The following is a 20411-nucleotide window of genomic DNA, read 5'->3' on the forward strand; positions in this document are numbered from 1 at the left end:
CTTGCCTCGGTCAGACGCTGCACTGAAGAGTGACGGCTCCACTGACTTCACTCCTATTGGTTGTCGCTCGCGAAAGTCGCTCTTCATTTGCATAAAGTTAAACATTTCTCAACTTTGTCGCGTCGCCAGACACGCCCTATCCAGTCGCCAACGGTCGCGACCGCGCGTGTCGCCGGAAGTCGCCCGCTCCCCATTGAAAATGAATGGTATCGCGTCGCTTGGTCGCGTGTAGTGTGAACGCAGCTTTAAAGCACAGCTGCGAACGATCGTGCTAAGTGCATTTTTGTGAAACGCACGTGAAATGAACACGAACGTTTGTAAAGTAGCTCGCAGAAAATCCTCGTAAGTGCTAAGATCCATCGTTATCTGGAAACGCAGCCCTGCTCAAGTCGTCCTTACAGTGAAGGTTCGTGTTGAATGACTAGTTCTTCCAATGTTTCATCATCAGACTCGCGCTCAGATCGATATGGTAAAAATTGACGTCATCATTACTGTCTTTACAGTTTAATCGCTGAGCTGTAGGAAGCCTCCGGACAGAGCTGAAGTTCAGTTATGGCAGTGGTTCCCAAACCTGTCCTGAAGGACCCCCAACACTGCACGTTTTCTTTGTCTCCCTACTCAAACACACCTGATTCAACTCATCAGCTCATTATCACATGGGTTAATTGAGCTGATGAGTTGAATCAGGTGTGTTTGATTAGGGAGACAAAGAAAACGTGCAGTGTTGGGGGGCCTTCAGGACAGGTTTGGGAACCACTGAGTTATGGTAATGGGCGTGTTATGCTCCTGTCAGCTTCTGACAGGAGCTGTAAGCGGTAGACCAATCACAATGGGGTTTTATAATGGAGTTTTTCGGTTTATGGGTATAATAAAGCCCACAGGCTTTAAACATAACTTGACGATACTTTGACGTTTTGTTCTACAATGTAAATTACACACACCCATAGCAAAAATGCGAATTTTGAAGCAGTTATGTTAATTTTTGATAACGTACATGTTTAATAAGTAACTAGAAAAGACAGCTTGGGGTGTGAGTGTGTGCCGTGTACTGTCTAGAGGTGCTCGACTCCAGGGTTTTCGGAGTCGACTCTGATTCCCGACTCCCACCGTAGGAGTAGATGAGATCTATTCCCGGAATCGACTCCATTTACTTTAAGTCAAAACACGGTCGGCAATATAACGATATCACAAGATAGCCGTCATTATTACACTCAGGCTATTCTTTTTTTTTTTTTACAACGCAAAGCCTAAAACTACCTTTATTAAAACAACACACTTTTAGCATGACTGGCCAAATTAGTCCAGTTTAGAGATGACGTTCCCTTGAAATGCATTGTTTCTAGGTGTTGCCAATCTAAAAAGGGAAATGTAACAAGAAAAGGCCTTGGTCGAATATTATTTCAGAGATAAATAAATGAGAAAGTAGATAATGAAATTTTTAAAGAATTAAACTAATTTATCCAAATGTTCGGGTGAGGGCGATAAGCACACTGTCAATTCATGAAAATGTGAGCGAGTGAAAAGTGAGCGATTTCAGACACAGCATTTCACAACGAGAGTCGACTCCCGTGCTGGAGTCAACTCCTACAATAGGACTATTAGGAGTCGAGGAATCGACTCTTTTGGAGTCGACTCACTATGTTCTGCAGCTGCTGGAGGAGACTTCTGCCGTTACACTTAATAAAATCACAATTAAACTTTCTCACTATACGATGTTTGATTTACAGTACCGATCAGAAAACTCTAAAATAATAGTGAGATAATAACTCCAGCATCATTTAGTGAGAGAGTATAATTTTAATGTAGGCTACTAATGTATTGCACATGTTTTTCATAAATGAACATGCGGCCGATCGTTCACATCTGCATTATAAGGAACAACTGAACAAGGACACCAATTAAACCGTGACAACGTTTCTCCCATCTCTGCAGTGCCCGAATTCGTGTTTAAGGTAAAGTGATTCCTGATACAGGGAGCGAACTGAGACGCACCTTTTTGTATTACTCATATGTGCAGATGCGCTTTACTCACAAAAACACTGTTCACAAATGTTGGATAAAGCATTACAATCTTATATTCCATAATAAATATTTTTAATTGATTAATGTTTTTTATCATTAATTGATTGAACGATTTGAATCGATTTAAACACCGTAAATGCTTTAAAACCACAAACCTTTCTTCAGCCGAATCACAACAGACGCAGGACCGCGGCGCAGCCTTATGACGTCACAACGGCTGGAGCAAAAAAGCCGTCTTTTTACCATAGACTGTAAAAAATCGCTGCTGTCTATAAAAATAAAAAATAAACTACTAGTGGAAGTGTTGAGATTCAGTCCATTAAAGGAAAAACTGTGATGTATTATAAGGGTTCAGTCATGAACCATTCCTCAAAACAAGCCTTTTTTCCAATTTAGTTTAATGCGACTGAAAAACCAAGGTTTGTCAAAAAAAAACGAACTTTTTTAAAGTGACAGGCCCTTTTTACACCTGGTATTATATTAATGACATGAGTTATTAATATTGTTGTACGACGATGCGCATTCTATTTAGTTTATTTAATGCACCTTGCTGAAGAAAAAGAAAGATATTAGGCCTATATTATGATTTATTTAGATTGTAGAAAGATGTTGTACTAACAACCCAAAATATGAATTAGTATTCATTCGCATTAATCCAAGCGATGTAAAACGTGCTTAACTTTTATGAAAGTAAACGTGAAAAAAACCATCAATGCCTGTAGATGGCAGCAATAGACTACTATTACAATAAGGTTTCGTAGTTGACATGAACTAACAACTAGCAGTATTTTACAGCTTTTACTAAGTAAAATTTGACAAAAAAAAAAAAAAAAAAAAAAAAAAATATATATATATATATATATATATATATATATATATATATATATATATACGTTTTCCACCATACCTTAAGAAATTTGATAACCTGATTTTATACTTACAGTAAGAGAGTAGGAGTAAATTTCATGAATTCTCAGCACTTAAGACTAAAATGGCACTTTGAGAAGCTTGATAAATACGGGCCCTGAAACCTGAATGCACACTACACAATTAGGACACCATATTGTAGGTTAAACCTGTACACACACACACAGACACACACACACACACACACACACACACACACACACACACACACACACACACACACACACACACACACACACACACACACCCACCCACACACACACACAAAATTAATACTGCACAAATAATAACATTTTGCAACATGTTGTCTATTGATTGTTACATATTTGTTGACCTTAATAGTTTATTGACACCTTGCTTTTTGTACAATATTAAATGTCACGTTTGATATGGCTCTTTTGTACAACAAAATGCATAAAAAATATAGAATAGCTTGTAATAATGGCTTGTTTTTTGTCCCCAAATTGTTTCTGAAACCACACATTACAGTTTTGGTTTTGAAGGACATTCTCACACTCTTTCTTTGATCATTTATATTTCCAGCACATCATTGTAAAACAGGTATTTATTGTTTCACCAAGAAATAAATTCGTATTTTCTCTGACATGTTTTAAATAGTTGGTTTGGACTTTTATTTTGGTCTGGCGGTGTGATGTCATACGGCTGCGCCGCGGTCTGCATCTGGTGTGATTCGGCAGGTGAAAGGTTTGTGTTATTAAGCATTTAACGTTGTAATGTTTCTACGTCTCATTCCGCTCCCTATGTCGTGAATGTGGTATATTGTAAACAAGAAGCGATAGGAATAACATGGGCTTGCCTTTTCGAAACTCAGACTCATTTGAAACTATTGATTCGCAAGCTGTTTTTATTTAGAAAGCTGCGCTCTCAATAAGTCGCTGTTGTCAGCCATGCGAAAAGCAGAAATTACTTTCCAAAGTAATCGCAGTAAAAAAAAAAAAAAAAAAAACTCAGGACAAATGACAGTCATTTATACTGTAGTGATGCGAGAAACGAAGCTTTTCAAAGCTTCGAATCAATTGAACCAATTGCTTTGCAAAATGATTCACTGTTTCGAAGCGTTTGAAACGCCACACCGGTCAAAACAGTGGAAATGGAAATGCAAAAAAAAAAAAAAAAAAACTCACGCCAACCATGCATAAAACCGCTTTTACAAACCCATTGCAAACGTTTTATTGGAAGTACAATCTATAAAATACAATTAAACGGTCATCTAATACCTGCTGTCTGTATGATTTGTTCTTTTATAAAATTTTCAGGTCTTGTTTTGTTTATTGGATTGCTCAGCTAAACAGGCCAATAAGAGATTATTAACTATTATTTTTATTTATTTATTTATTAATGTCTCATTAAATCGTCTACAAATGTATAAAAACCTATCAGAGATCAGGTAAAAACCATAGAGACTTGTTCAATGGTTCGCCACTGGGGGGGCAATCTCAGTGAATCTGCATGATTCATGGGTTTACAGAGATCATCGCCTGCCAGCGGTGAATCATTGAAATTTCTAAACATTTCAATGTAACGTAATGACATTTGTGACGAAGCCTTGTTTACTAAAATCACATTTAGCAGTTTGATACGTGCTCCAAACCACTGATGAAACATAAGTTTTGTAAAGGTTTTGAAGCTTCATGAAGCAGTGCTTCAAAAGCGCCAATCAATAATGTAATGTTTTTCTGAAATTAGCCTTCATATAACCCCACCACAGCGCAGTAATGGTCGTTGCCGTTTACATCGCTCAGAGCCAGAGTCTGCGCAGTAGTAGTGATGCTAAGGAGGAGCCACACTATCAAGGTCCTGCATGTATACTCCCACTCCCACTCCCAAAGACAGCACAGTTGTCAATCATAACTTTATACCCCGTTTTTATAGCATCAAATATCTAACTAAAACCAAACTTATTGGAATAATGAACACTTGAACCATACGTCTGCGCGATAAGAACTGCCTAAAATGACAGAAACCATCTTTGGGAAGAAAATTATTTGAAGTGTAGTTGGATTTTTTAGTTTGGCTCGCGTCCCATTCGATTACATGGACAGTGCGAGATTTATGACCTTTACTGCAGCCAGCCACACTACTGAACTAGGGAGCTGATTGAGATGCACCCATATATTTAGTTAGATTTATTTTTCTCTCTGTTAATTATTCTCATCTTAAACATGACAGTGTCCAAACACACAACTGAGGTCCATGTGACACTATTATAAAGATGGCGTTGATTAAAGAGGAGAGTGAAGACATGAAGACTGATGAAGCATTCAGTGTGAAACAAGAAGATACTGAGACACAAACAGGTTGGTTTGATTTTCAAAACTGAACTCAGTCATTTGATCCTTATTAAAATGTTTCCATCTTAAGAAATATTATTATTATTATTTTTATTTTTTGCAAAAGATGTAATGTGAGTGATCAACATTTATTGTCTACAAATGCTGATTATTGTTTAATCTATCAATAATTTTTTTTTTGATTAATCTAACGATTTAACGATTAATCTAACGATCAGTGTAGGCCTAATTTGAAAAGGTGTTTACTACAGACCTTTTCAACAGCATCAGCTGTAAAAAGCTATATAAAGCTCCTAGATCACTTATAATTTTCCACAGCTCATGTTGTCTTGCATGATTTTTTTTTCTGCTGAAATTTCTTGGAAAGATATTTTTTCAGTGTTTCGTCAGCAGAACAATTCAAAAACACATTAAAGGGATACTTCACCTCTGGGAAGATGAATGTGTATTTAAAATAGGTCATTTAAGTAGAAGAAATGTGAAGAAATGTTTTAATTTGGAGCTTTCTAGACTGAGAAAACCCAGAAAATGTATTTTTGGCTTATGTGGATGAAAGACAACAACTCCCAGAATGCACTTGCTTCGCTGCCTTAGGAGGCCACGCCTACCGGTAAGGGAGCGCAGTTGAAAACAAACAACAAGGCTAGCCTACGTGGTGAGTTTGCCAGGGATTTAGAGATCGCCCAAAATGTCTGGGATTCGGCTTTTGCGTTCTACAGTCGCCATTCATTCATCATGTTTACTGTGGCGAGCAGGACGAGGCTGACGGCCGCGGGAGAACGGCGCGAGGCCGGTGGCGTCATTACTGAAACGCACCGGGTGTCGCATCTCTCACAGAGGAGCGGGAATTTTCTTAGCAATGGTAAAACGCACATCAACCGATCACTTGTTTAGCGTTCATGTAAACACTACATTCAGATTCACCAATCGGAATGAATTCAGTTAGATTGAAACAACAGGTGTGCATGTAAACAATGAATGGCGACCGCAGAAAGCAAAAGCCGAATCCCGTACATTTGAACGATCTCGCCCGCCGGACAAGTCTGGGAAAAGGAGGATGGGAACCCCTACTTACTCAGCTTTCTCCTACTATTCAGCTTTCTCCACAGAACAAGAGCCTGCAAGCTTAGCTTCCAAAGAAAGACGGCTGACACTGTGTGTACATTCAGTGAGTGAGATCCCACCCTTTATGGGCGGGCTGAAAACATGCGAAACAACGCCATCTACTGGCTGTAGTCTCTAGCCTCTGGCCAGAAAATCCTCCGATGACGCAAAATGACGATTTTTGCGTCATCGGAGGATTTTTTCCAGACAAAAAATACATAAATCTCTTGTCTCGGGGGGATATGAGGGTGGAAAGCACGGTAATTCGAAAATACTACAGGTTTTCTACTAATACAAAGCTTAATGCTAAATCCTGAAGTATCCCTTTAAATAACAGTACAACCCACTGAAGAGATGTAGCCTATGTCTACCCTCTTTCATTCCCATTAAAAATCAGATGGCGCTGCTGTGAATAAGGTCTATGACTGCGTTCAGTCACTTTTGGGGATTTTCAGCAGAAATTGATTACAAGTGTGAATCCTGAAATGTTTTGTTTATTCCGTGGATTAAAGGAGCTGTTTGATTATGTTCATTTAGCTGTGTGATCAAACAGCTGAAGTCAACCGCATTCTAACTATAGTGGTAACCATAACGACAGTATCAAACATGGCGGTGTCCGTAAAATTGTGAAATTTTACAGCGATTGACAGCACGTAATTAATGAGTCCAATCGAGGCGTGAGTTCATCCATTAGATATTTTAGATAACAGTGTTAAATGCTTTGTAACTGGTTGTAGAGAGTACGTTTAAGCCGTGCGTCTCGCAGCCACAGCACCTTGTTAAAAGCAGAATGCTGTATGAACGCAGCCGTAATAAGCACAAAATATGGGACTGACAACTGTATACGGACCGTGCTGTTTTAAAATGAGCTGTAATAGTCCAAATACTTGTGCTACCATCTCTGCGTTTTGAGGTAAGAGCCCCGGCATGTTCTCTTTAGATGCTCCCGCATAGAAGTTGTGCTGCTGTGGTTTGTCATCTCTGTTTAAAAAATTGACCCTTCGCTAATCGCTGCCCTCCTTAGTTGCTGTTGTTACGCCTGACAAGCTTTCGCGCCTGGCACGTCTATTACAGTATGTATGCACCGGTGTCAGACATTCCCAAGGAGATAATTAGTAATTTTTGGCGAACAGGTGAAATATCTGAGAGAGCAAGACAAAAGGGACTGCAGTATGCATTCGAGGGATATATCCACGACATAATATGCAACCGATTAGAGAATAATTTTATCAAAATTGAAGCTATAGCCTATAGGTCCCAGCTCAAGCAGTAGCCGCCTCGTACGCTGACCATTCAAATGGGAAACACACAAATTGAGGAACAGCTATGTTCATGCACAGCAGGGTGAGTGAAATTTGAAAATAATCTAATAATTATAAATCAAACAGCTTATCCATAAATCTTGTGGAATAAACACAAGACATTAGCCTGACCACTGACAATGATAACATTCTCCCGCTTATATTTTTAGCGCGCCAGGCTACTGCTCACACGTCGTGGAGCAAACGTAGGTGTTTTTGTTAATCCTGTCAACATTTAGTTGTGAATGGGGCCTCCCACACTGCTTGATCCACGCCTGGCATTTCTCCCCTTGGGTTTTAGTTTTCGGGAAGGGAAAAAATTCCACCCACCCGTCCAAACTTTTAGGATACCTGGTATCAGATTTGCACAATGCATACACACAACGCTTCGGCATGTTTCCCTCGCTCGAAAGCTGGCCAAACCTCCTGCGCCTAGTTGCGGTTGCTAAGCCACGATTGGCCTGTGGCAGTTTTCGGGTGTGGCTTAGCAAAGGGTCAATTCCCACACTTTAGATCAGGCTCTAAATTTTCGTAATAATGGCTGAATTTCAGCATGCCCGGAAGCCACCATTATTGGGGAATATAAAAAGCAAGACGCATTTCTCGCAAATCAACTAATTTATGATTACGTCGATTGCGCTGACGCATCGTACCAGCCCTATTACGGATACCGATACTGTTACTGATGTCGTTATTTTAGCCATTCAGCATTACAGTATAATTAAAAGCTATCAATTTTAACATTTATTAGCCTTTAAAAATATAACAACTTTTAATTTATGTAAATTTAAAACAATCTTCACATAAACCCATTGTAAATGTCATATTTACCTGTGCCCTTCAATATATCAGGGTTCAGTTTTTTTCTATTGGCCCAGTCAGACTGGTTCAGATACTGTCAAAATGCACACACAAAAAATCATTGTTTTCCTTGTTTTTGACCCATGCAACTTGTAAACGGTGCTTTAAAGGGCCCCTATTATGCTATTTTAAAGTTTCCTAATGTTGTTTTGTATTCTCCTACAACAGGTTTACATGCATCAAAGGTCAAAAAAGTGTTTCATTTTCTCATAATATACATTTGCAAATCACCAGATTTTCAATGATTCTCAAAGGACTCGTCAAATGAATCGTCAAATGAATCAATCTTTCTAAATCCCGCCTTTCTGCGAGCTACTCTACTCTGATTGGCCAGACAGCTCAGTCTGTTGTGATTGGTTTACCGTGTACAGCACATCGGAAACAAACATAGATATATACACTAGATGCCGCCTTGGGGTTCTAAACATGCGTCAAAACCGCCGCCATCTTGGAACAGGGGTCTTGTCATAGGAAGTAGCTAGGTAACGCTGCTATCTCCGCCTGTACTTCGAGTTCATGGATGATGCCGGACTTTTGTGCTGCGTATGGATGTTCACACGAACGAAATCTAAATCAGACAGCATGGGATTACATTTACTCAGTGGATGGCAGTGGTCAAGTTGTTTATTTTATAAGTTAAGTGTACATTTCTCTGCTTGGAGGAAGAAAATGAACTGTGATTCTCACACAGAAAATTAACTGTGAATGTGCTGTACTCTTTAGATATTATTTGAAATAACCTTTGTTAAAATGTACAATATGCAGGAGTTGATCCTCAATACCCACTTTTGGCTGTGTTGTTCCTAACTTTTGATTTTATACCGATTGTACTCAAACCTTTTAATGAAAAAAAAAAATGAAAAAAACAAGTGTGACGCTTGTAACCTGTATGTACAGTCCTAATAGTATGCTTGTCCTCTCCCTGTAAATCTTCAAACAGTACATCCATGATTATTATACATAGAATTCCACAAATCTTATGTAGCCTACTACTGTATGTGTGAGTTTTGCACACGGAATGGCTTGTTTCTTAACTGGTACAAACTGGGGAGGTGTGGAAGGACACTGGAATTTGTGAAAATGTCAACTGTTTAAAGCCTTTCTTTAAAGTGAATTTCATTTTGTATAAATTGTATCTTAATTTTAATCAATTTTATTCATCAACAAATTGCCTGTTAATATAATCACGGAGGCCTCCGCGCGGTCACTTGCATTGCACGTTAACTGGAGCGCATCTCATCCTAACTTAACGAAACTCAGCCTATGCCTCACACAGACATGAGAAATACATCAAATACACAAAGCTTGAATAGTCTTTAAACGAATTAATTCAAAACGAAAGAAAAAGGCTACTCTCTGATTATGTAATCCTTTATGTGCATTTCTCTCTCTAGGCGCGTTCACTACGGAGATGGCGATCGTCAACTTCATCTCTGCAGCCGAGTCGACACCGTCAGAAGTTTATTAAAAAAATCAATGCACGCCTCACCGGATTTACAAATGCACTTCTTGCTTGTTGCACGCACACATATTATGTCGAAATAACGAGATATTTATGTTGAAATAACATTATTATTAATAAAACATCTTTTAGAATATTTGATTGAATGCTGAATGTTGCGCTTGTTCAATTTAATAAAATTAAAACTTTAATTGTGATCATTAAAATAATTGAATAGTAAATATTTAGTGGCCAAGTTTTGCTCATTATATATTATAAAGCGATAGTTTATTCTAAGTTTACTCAAGTGGAAGAATGTGACTAATAAACTTAGGCCTATACTAGCACTGCATTATATTTTGAAAAAGAAGTAATTATCTTAATATCAAAACCTTAAATTTCCTCTGGACTCAATAATAAATACATGTCTGACAGTTGGAACGAACCATAAAAACTAGAAAATCGCATTCATGACGATTTATGGTGATTTTTTTTCCGTTAGACCTTTGCCTACATTGACGCTGATGCATTAAAGAGGAGGGGCTCCCCTGTTCCAAGATGGCGGCTCTATTGACGCATTCGTTCCAATGAACTGCCGTAGCCCAGGCGACATCTAGTGTATATATCTATGGGAAACAAAAACTCCCATTGCCATAACAACGTCAGCTCTGCGTGTCCTGGTCCTGAGGCTTCCTACACTGTAAACTACACAAAGTAACGAATAATGACGTTGATTTTACCATATCAATGCGAGCGTGAGTCCGATGATGAAACATTCATTGGAAGAACTGTTATTCAACCCGAACCTCCATCGCAAGGACAACTCAAGCAGGACGTTTCTCAGTGATACACTAACGTTACTCAGTTTGAGGTACATGAGATGTTGCAACTGTAATTCCTCAGCATCAGCATTAACAAGTGCATGTCCACAAACCGATTATTTTACTTGTACTAATTTATTTGCCGAGTATTTTTCTAATAAATTGCGGTGAACACGTGGAAACTGTATCAATAACAGTCCATGTAAGTTATGCAATACATTAGCCGAGCTCTAGCATGAATGACTGATGTAACATAAACGTTGGTAAAACTAATCTTTCTCCATGCTTTATCTTTACTCAAGGTAGTGAGAACGACAGACAATCTGCATTAATAGGCACATTTTTCGGTAATAGTGGCCCACAAACTGATCAGCAGAAGCATTTCAGTTAGACATTAATAATGTGAGTTAGCAAGAAGCAGGAGACCTACACAATATAAAACTCAAAACCAAGTATTTTGAACACCATTTTTCAAGAGCAAGCAGTTTGTGAATCCTGCATTGAACTCCGAGATTTGAGAAGTAGTCTTCAGTAAAATAAAGGGAACACAGCAAAAGTTTAGGATTATACTGCTGTGATATCATGGTAAAGATAAACTTTAACCACTGATTCTTCACATGCTTGTCCTTGGGCAGTGAAAAAAAAAACCATGAGGTCTAACAGGTAGAATATATACAGACAGTGAATAAATCAAACACATCACAGTCTTCACTGCATGAATTATAAATTAAATGTAGATAAATGATTAAGCTAAAAACGTTATTCAGTCAAGAGCTGTGACTGATTTTCTCTTTTTCTTTTTTTCTATTATCGTTAATGACTTCCGGTTTATTAGGCTGCTGTCACTCTAAGACCTGCCGCACATGACACGGATCTGACAGGCATACCATTTTCTCTAACTCTTTATGCTCATTTAAGACTTAATTGAACTCTTTTAAGACTTGAGTGCTTGTGAGGACATAAGTGGCATTTTGCCATAATTGTGTGTGTTTTTGTCCATTCAAACGCAGTCTGAAGCAGCTTTCTGTGTTGCACGAGTTGTATGTGTGTCACACAGACATGAGATTTACAGATGCACGTCAATACAGCACTGCTTTCTCTTTTGTCTTTTCGTGCTTGAATGTTTTAAAAGCATTTGCATGAATAAGAGTGTTATCATATAATGTAACGCTAGCCAAAGGATGATGGAAAAAACTGATACAAAAATATTTGTAATATAATATATATATAGTTTATTTTGGGGGAAATAAATAAAATAAATCAATACTTTTATTCATCAAGGATGAGTTAAACTGATCAAAAGTTACAGTAAAGACATTTATAATGTTAGAAAATATTATATTTTAAATAAATGCTGTTCTTTTGAACTTTCTATTCATCAAATAATTTTGAAAACATTTTTTACACAACTGTTTTCAACATTGAAAATGATAATGAATGTTTTTTGAGCATAAAATCATCATATTAGAATGATTTCTGAAGGATCATGTGACACTGAAGACTGGAGTAATGATGCTGAAAATTCAGCTTTCATCTGAGGAATAAATTACATTTTAAAATATATTAAAATAGAAAACAGTCATTTTAAATTGTCATAATATTTCACAATATTAGGCTACTGTAAAAAAACAAAACAAAAAAAAAAAACAAATAAATGCAGCCTTGGTGAGCAGAAGAGACTTCTTTTAAAAACATAACAAATGTTACCGATCTAAAATGTTTGACCAGTAGTGTATGAGTGTATGTATATGTGTGTGTGTGTGTGTGTGTGTGTGTGTATATATATATATATATATGTATGTATGTATGTATGTATGTGTGTGTGTGTATGTATGTATATATGTGTGTAGACTAAATTCAGAAGAACTGCGGGAATCCCCCGAGATGCTTGAAGAAACCTTCCTGCAAAGCTACCTGAAAAACTATGCGCAAGTGTACCTAGACAAAAGCCGTTTTAAACGCAAAGGGTCGTTACACCATATATTGATTTGAATTAGTTAAAAGAAGTTAAATCATAAATAAATTCAATTTGTGATTTTATTTTTGAAAGCATTCTCACTTTACAGCATTTTAACACAAGTGGCAGTACTTTTCACAGTACTGTAGCTTTGCAGGAAGGTTTCTTCAAGCATCTTGGAGACGTTCCCGCAGTTCTTCTGGGTTTAGTTTGTCTCAGTTTTTTCTGTTTCATGTAATCACAGACAGAAATGTAAACTGATATTTCCTACTGACACACTACAGCAAAAGATATAAATATATATATATCTGTCTATATAAATAACTGTCTTAAAACCAATTATTTAAAAAAAAATTGTGTGTGTGTGGGGGGGGGGGGTATTAACATGACTTTTGCACAGTACTATATATATATAGATATTCCCGTTCCCCCCCTTGTCCGTTCCATTTGGGAGAGACCCAGAGGTAAACTGTCCCCCGCGCCCCCTCCCCTTTCCCGTTATCACACAGCTTCTGTGCACGGCACCTTCTCAGCAAGCCGAGGCGCTGCAAGCTGCAAGGGGCGCCAATTTGCCAATAGAGACAGAGCGCATTTAGGCCACGCCGGGGGGAACAATCCAACCGTCTCCATTGACTTTGCATTGCGAGAGGCTGCCTCCTTGTCATTTCTTGCTTCTAACAGAAGACAGAAAAATGCATAAAAGCTGCTGTGTGACAAGGTGTACAGCAAACAAGCTAAAAAACCCAGAAATAAGTTTTTATTAACACTCAACCCCAAAAAACGAGTGTTTAGGACATAAAAGTGGATACAGGCAGTTGAGACAGAGCATCACGTGTCTCATTACTCTGAGAACTAACGTACGCCCGCTGGAGGAGACCGTAATCGGCAACACAGGATAGTTTATTTTACAGAAATATAATATATAAAACTGACATTTGGATATTTGACTCACCAGTGACCAAATGTTTAACTTACTGCACACGTAGTGTATTTTTAGTGCATGAGTGTCAGGATCCCACAATTTACCCATTCGTTCCAGCCTGTATCCACTTTTATGTCCTCATACGCTCGTTTTTAGGGGTCGACAGCTTATGAAAACTTATTTCTGGGTTTCTTAGCTTGTTTGCTGTACACCTTGTCACACAGCAGCTTTTAGGCATTTTTCTGTCTTTTGTTAGAAGCAAGAAATGACAAGGAAGCAGCCTCTCGCAATGCAAAGTCAATGGAGACGTTTGGATTGTTTTCCCCCTTGGTGGGCGTGGTCTTCAGATTGTGATGCGTTGCGCTCTGTCTCTATTCCCCACACAGTGAAATGATAGATAAAAGAAACCGGCTTCGCAGTGCAGAGGATTATGTTTTACTGATTTTGTTCACACCCCCATGTGTCATGAAAAAATGCCCCCCCGGGCGTCTGCCCGGTTCACCCGTGCCAAAAAACGCTACTGGATAATTTTGCTTATTTTAAGCAAAAACTCACTTAATTTTGATTTATTTCCCCAGAAAACAAGACATAATATTTTATGGCATTTTACTACTTTAGTAAATGTATCTTGATTTAAGATTTTTTTTTTTATTTGGACTGGAAACAAGACAAAAATACTAAGTAAGAAAAGCATTTTTTGCAGTGCAGGGAAGACTCTCTTTAGAATTTCTTTAGTATTCTTACCTCAATACTACTGTTAGACCTACCTGAAAAACAAACAAACTTGAAAGTACTGTTTATTTTGTTTGTATCTTTATTCCATTTTATTTATTTGTGCTACTGCTTAAAAATTGTTTATTTGTTCCTATTTTATTACTGACTATTGCTGACTGTCTTTTTTTTTGTGAATTCAATTCAGAGTGACAGCTATTGTGCAACAATTGCCCCTTTGTAAAAACAAAAATACACTACATAATCTGATCAAATATTTAGGTGAAAATTATTTTTTTTTTGAAAAATGTCTAAAAAATGCCACCCATCACCACCCCCGCTTCCTGTGATCGACGATCAGTGATCGGCTCCAAAAATCCTTATTGGAGCACACTTAATTGCAATACATTTGACAAAAAAAGGATCTACCCATTTTAGAGAAGTATTTCAAACTATTTAGATTGTTATTTGCCTTGAATAATATGATGAAATATGTTACAGGTTACATTTTACAGTATATATTCTGTAGGGGTGTAAATCGGACAGTTCATCACGATACAATATCGATTCTCTCAGCCAGCGATACGATATTTGCCAATACCTAAAAAATTTCTGCGATACGATTATGATTCGATTTGATTCAGGGCTATATCGATCGATTAATCGATATTTAGATATTATGTTCACACAACCAGTTACGTTTTTATTAACTCACAAATAACCATAATATACTCACCAAAATATATAACATGAACGTTTAATTAAACTCTTTGAAAATTGCACACCCTCTCCCAATTGGGACATTTACAACAGAAGAGGTCATTTGCAAGTACTCCATTCTTGTTCATTTTCATAAATCATGTTTTTTTTATTGTGCATTCCAAGTAATAAACTGCAGCTGGGTTGTTTTGATTAATAATAATAATAACTTAAAAAATACAGGTAAATTACAAAATTAAAGTTAATTGAAAGTATGTTTTTATATATTAAAAGTTAGTTTTTTAGCAGAGTAGATACATTCACATTTCATGTTTCTGAGTTAAACAAAATCAAGTAATTGCTATGATAAATAAAACAACACTCGGTTAGTCTTTGTAACGTTAATCTTCACAGCTGACATAGACGCCTGACAAACTTTGTTGTTGTGATTACACGCAAGCTTTTCCCTCCCCACTAAACGAGCTGCTTTAGCAAGGTTCCGTGAAAAGGTTTCAGCTTTTATTTTCCTTTTACACCCCGAAGAAGATTTCACGGGTTCATCAAGTTCGTTGAAATGATCCATCCTCGATAGTCAGCTTTCACGAAACTCCTCTTAGCTAGCGCGTCTTTTCAAAGTGACATCTGACCTGAATACTGCGCACTGAGTCGCTAAAACTGACTTATCGTGTTGTGTTCACCAACAACGGTCCTACTGCTTGTCTGTTTCTGCTGTAAAACATGAACTCACGATGCCTTGACAGCGGCCGGACAATACCGACTTTTGTGACAAAACGGTTTTAGGGTTCAGTCAGTCTTGTCAGGCGTCTATTTCAGATGAGGAGATTAACGTTATAAAGACACACGACAGACAGTATGGTTGGTGAGTAACGTTAAACGAAAATGTGCGCTTTGGTGGAAGGATGTTACGTGAGAATGTGGAGAGTGTCAAAATAAAGGTGTATATAATCTGTAATCTGTAAAGGAATACAGTTATAAAAGTTAGCCTCCTAAACCTGTACAAGTAACCAGTACTTCTGGGTGAAGGTTTTTTTTTTTTTTTTGCTGCATTATTGTAATTTTATTGGGAAATATTCTAAAATTACAGGTAACACCTCTTTAATTAGCTTAGTGGGAGTAGGATATTTAATATGTTGTTAGTTTTGATGTTTTAAATGTCCAAATTATTTAATGTATGTTGGTTTGTATGCTAATAAACTTTGTTTAACTTGTATTTGTCTTTTTTGCCTTAGACTTGATGTTGCTGAAAGGGGAGAGTCAAGAACTGAATGAAATGGAAAAGAATCATTTGAACAAGAAATGTCATGATTTAATAACTGGAAAAAAATATTTTAAATGCTCACAGACAGAAAAGACTTCCTCACTAAAAAGAGCTAAAAGGACAGCAACTAGAAGTTATTTCACCTGCCAAAAATGTGGAAAAAGTTTTAATCGAATTGGAAACCTTCAAGTCCACATCAGAATTCACACTGGAGAGAGCCCTTTTACTTGCCTACAGTGTGGAAAAAGTTTTAATGAAAAAGGAAGCCTTAATGTCCACATGAGAATTCACACTGGAGAGAAGCCTTACACCTGCCAACAGTGTGGAAAAAGTTTCAGTCGAAAGGGAAATCTAAAGACTCACATGAGAGTTCACACTGGAGAGAAGCCTCACACATGCCCTCAGTGTGGAAAGTGTTTTTCACTGAAAAAAGGCCTTAATTCCCACATGAGGAATCACACTGGAGAGAGCCCTCACACCTGTAAACTGTGTGGGAAGAGCTTCTCACAAAAAGCAAATATTAAGACTCACATGAGAATTCACACCGGAGAGAAGCCGTATATATGTGTTCAGTGTGGAAAGAGTTTTACACGTAAAGCAACCCTTGATTCCCACATGAGAAGTCACGCTGGAGAGAGTCCTTACACATGCAAACTGTGTGGGAAGAGCTTCACACAAAAAGAGAGTCTTAAGGGTCACATAAGAATTCACACTGGAGAGAAGCCTTTCACATGTGGTCAGTGTGGCAAATGTTTCAGATGTAAAGAAAACCTTATTCGCCATGTGAGGATTCACTCAAGAGAAAACTGTTTAATATGTCAGCAGTGTGGAATGAGTTTTACAGACAGGAATCACCTTAGGAATCATGTAATAATTCACACAGGAGAAAAGCCTTTTATGTGCCATCACTGTGGAAAGAGTTGCACAAACAAAGCAAATCTTGAGGTTCACATAAGAGTTCACACTGGAGAGAAGCCTTTCACCTGCCCTCAGTGTGGGAAGAGTTTCACACTTAAAGGAAACCTTAAAACTCACATAAGAGTTCACACTGGAGAGAAGCCTTTCACGTGTCTTGAGTGTGAAGAGTGTTTCACATATCTAAAAGACCTGAAACGTCATTTGCGAACTCATTCTGAAAAAGAAATGGCACAGTTCCGAGTGTGACAAGGTGTTTAGAAAAAAGCTATTTCAAATATCACCTGCACATTAACTCTGGAGTAAAGAAAATTTAATTGTGGTAGCAATAAGTTTTATTTTGCCATCACACTTACAGAAACACCTGAAAAGTCATGCAGATGTGAGACCCTATTTGTGATCCTAGAGTGGAAAGGATTTTAAATGGCTCTGCAATTTAAAAAAGGCACTGGAAAGTATGTAACTGTTAAATTTAGGCTATAATTCGTTTGTATAGCGGCAATGCTTCATTCTACTTATTGATACTTCAGAATTAAAATGTCTTGCTGTGAAATGCCACAATGTTAATGAAAGAATGTAAATAAAAGGACATAAACTGAATGAAATAATGAACATTTCACTGCATTGTTTGATTTATCTTTAGTGAGAGAATCCACAAGTAAGCATACTGTATGTTGTCAGTCTGGATTTCCATTGGATACTTTTATGGCTCATCTGGTAACATTTGGAAGCTACGGGTTGTGTAATAGCTAAACATAGCAGTCTTACCATTGATCCTATGTGTTTCTAACTTAATAATTAAATCCCAAAGTATACAGCTGATTGCAGCTTTTTAAAGTGGTCATGACATGGATTTTTTTTTTATGTTCCTTGAGGTTAACTTATTTTAATAAAGTTTTTTTTTCCCAAAAAAACACCCTAAAATATATATGTTATAATTGGCTAACGTGATGTCACTGCATAGGAAACAGAATCAACACCCACTCGCTATTGCTTTTGAGTTAAGTGTTTTGTAAACCTCATCATCCATATAAAATCATCATTTACTGACAAATCATTATGAAATATTTTACCTATGGTTTGTGATGCAGCTGCTGTCAGATCCGGAACAGGTTGCTGCTTCATCATTTAACAAAACTTTCTTTGCAAACTCCATTACACTGTGCATCATTCACAAAACAAAATTGCCCCGAACAAACATATAATCCTATGATACAATCTGGTACACCATTGTAAAGGCAATTTTCAGAGGTTAATAAAAACAGCATCAAAGGTGTAAGAAACTTTCAAGAGGCAAACTTGTAATAAAGAGAAAAGGTTTATTCTTTGAGGATTCTTTTCAAACAAGTCGCAGCTACCCAACTTGGAAACAGAACTCTTGCCAGACTCAACAAACATAGACATTTTTATACAGTTTTCTGACATCCTGACCCCTCCTTCCCAGTTTCTGTAGTTTTCCTTAAAGATATCCCATATCTTTAGCTGGTTTGGACTGGTTTCTACCCCCCTGGGCAGGTCAAACTGTTCTTTGTCCCTGAGAAGCCAAAAGGCCTTCATTTATGACCTAAATTACCTCCTGCTTCCCTCAGCTGCTAGAAACCCTCACAGAAACACATGATTAAATGGGATTAACAGTTTGGAAACAACTGAATATAAGAAATACTGAATTTTTCCACAACACCATTAAAATAAACCATCCTCTTATTTCCAACACTGGGATCCTTCTGAAGTCTGTACAGAGATGCAAAAGAGCTGATTGAATTGGATGCTTCAAAGGGAATGTTCTTTCACTCTTCCATTTGTACTGTTGTCAACAGACTCAACTGTGTGGAGTACGTCAGAAAGTGATCCGTGATTATAATGGGTTCTATTTGCTTTTGGCTCAACACGATGCTCACATCCAGTGTAGGCAAATGTCACCTGTTAAAGGGTAACTCTCGCCAAAATTGAACCTAGGCTCTTTTTGTTAATCTACCCGAGTCAAACTTTCGTGTAAAAGCATAATTAGAATGTAAACGCCACTTTTATGATTGACCGTATTTTCGTTTTGGTTCAAAATGCCTTTTGAATGGGAGTGCATGGGGCACTTCTATGATAGCATCTAAATCGCTATTTTTAAAACACTAAGAAGGCTCGACACTACATAAAACGGTGCTCGAGGTATCACCAGGGGCTCTACACATTAACTTGAGCATTGACTACATTGTTTGTGTTCACAAAGTTTACTAAAAAGAAAGGTTTTGTACGACTCACTTTATCTGTTAGTGTTTTCGGTGGCTGGAATTTTGTCACTCAAAAGTAGTCGATCTCTGAATGCAACGTAACATGAGAGTAAAGATGGAAAGCTCCTAAGGCTTGTTTCCATATAAATTCACGGATAATTTTTTTCATCTTTTTCAACTTTTTTTCGGATAAAAAGTTATCATGCTTTTCATTGAAATTACAAGTTCATGACATTTCCTCATATGGAGTCAGTTCATTACGTTGCATTCGGTAATCCACAAATCACAGCACTTTAATAATCACTAAGCCATAGCGATTTCAAAATTATTTAGATTTGTTCAGCATTCCTTGAGCATTTTATAATTTGCATGGCTGAATTATGTCTTCCTCTTATCTGAGTAACCATGAATGATGGAGTATTTTAAGATAATCCATGCAATCATCGAATCTAGAGGATTAAGTTACTGTAACTCAAGACAATATTTAAACTTTCCACATCCACCCCAGGCTGTTTACCTTCAGGAGTTAGAAGTACCATAACTACTTTACTGTCCTCACTTATGAAATCAGTCAGACAGCGGACCGCGGGAGTGGAAGGTGGATCAAGCGGGATTCTTTATTGGTGTTGATTTTAAGTCTCTTTTTAATGATAGGCCTTACACATCTGTCAGTCATTAGTATTAACACACACTTTTCACTCTTGTTTTTGCTTTTTCAATGCTATAGTGTTGTATTCCTGTTGCAATCTCAATACTTTCATTTGAAGTTTTAGTTTTCTTTCTGAAGTGCTTGCAAGTCATCTTGGAGCGGGTCCTCTGTCGGGCTGTCATCCACCACCGGGCATACCTGACTTGAGGTGCTTGAAAGGACATCCAAAGCAGGGAGAGCATAGGATAGCATACGGAGAGCCCGTGTT

The 20411-nt window shown here is 37.6% G+C and overlaps 1 protein-coding gene across 1 annotated transcript; it reads left to right on the forward strand.

Moving 5' to 3' along the window:
• The first annotated feature begins 1624 nt into the window (after positions 1-1624).
• LOC308689836 (uncharacterized protein) lies at positions 1625-18180 on the forward strand. The gene is made up of 4 exons (XM_081363873.1): positions 1625-1952; positions 3568-3654; positions 5140-5267; positions 16329-18180. The coding sequence occupies exons 3-4, from the start codon at positions 5183-5185 to the stop codon at positions 17519-17521; spliced, it is 1278 nt and encodes a 425-aa protein (XP_081219999.1). The 5' UTR covers positions 1625-1952; positions 3568-3654; positions 5140-5182; the 3' UTR covers positions 17522-18180.
• Positions 18181-20411: the final 2231 nt, after the last annotated feature.

Source organism: Scardinius erythrophthalmus, assembly GCF_964197995.2.
Source record: "Scardinius erythrophthalmus genome assembly, chromosome: 4".
NCBI lineage: Eukaryota > Metazoa > Chordata > Actinopteri > Cypriniformes > Leuciscidae > Scardinius > Scardinius erythrophthalmus.

What these genes read in the sequence shown, in the direction of transcription:
- LOC308689836 (XM_081363873.1), top strand. Translation starts at nt 5,183, where the DNA reads ATGGCGTTGATTAAAGAGGAGAGTGAAGACATGAAGACTGATGAAGCA. An exon ending in AGATACTGAGACACAAACAG is followed by an intron (nt 5,268 to 16,328) that starts GTTGGTTTGATT and finishes TTTTTGCCTTAG; the next exon opens with ACTTGATGTTGCTGAAAGGG.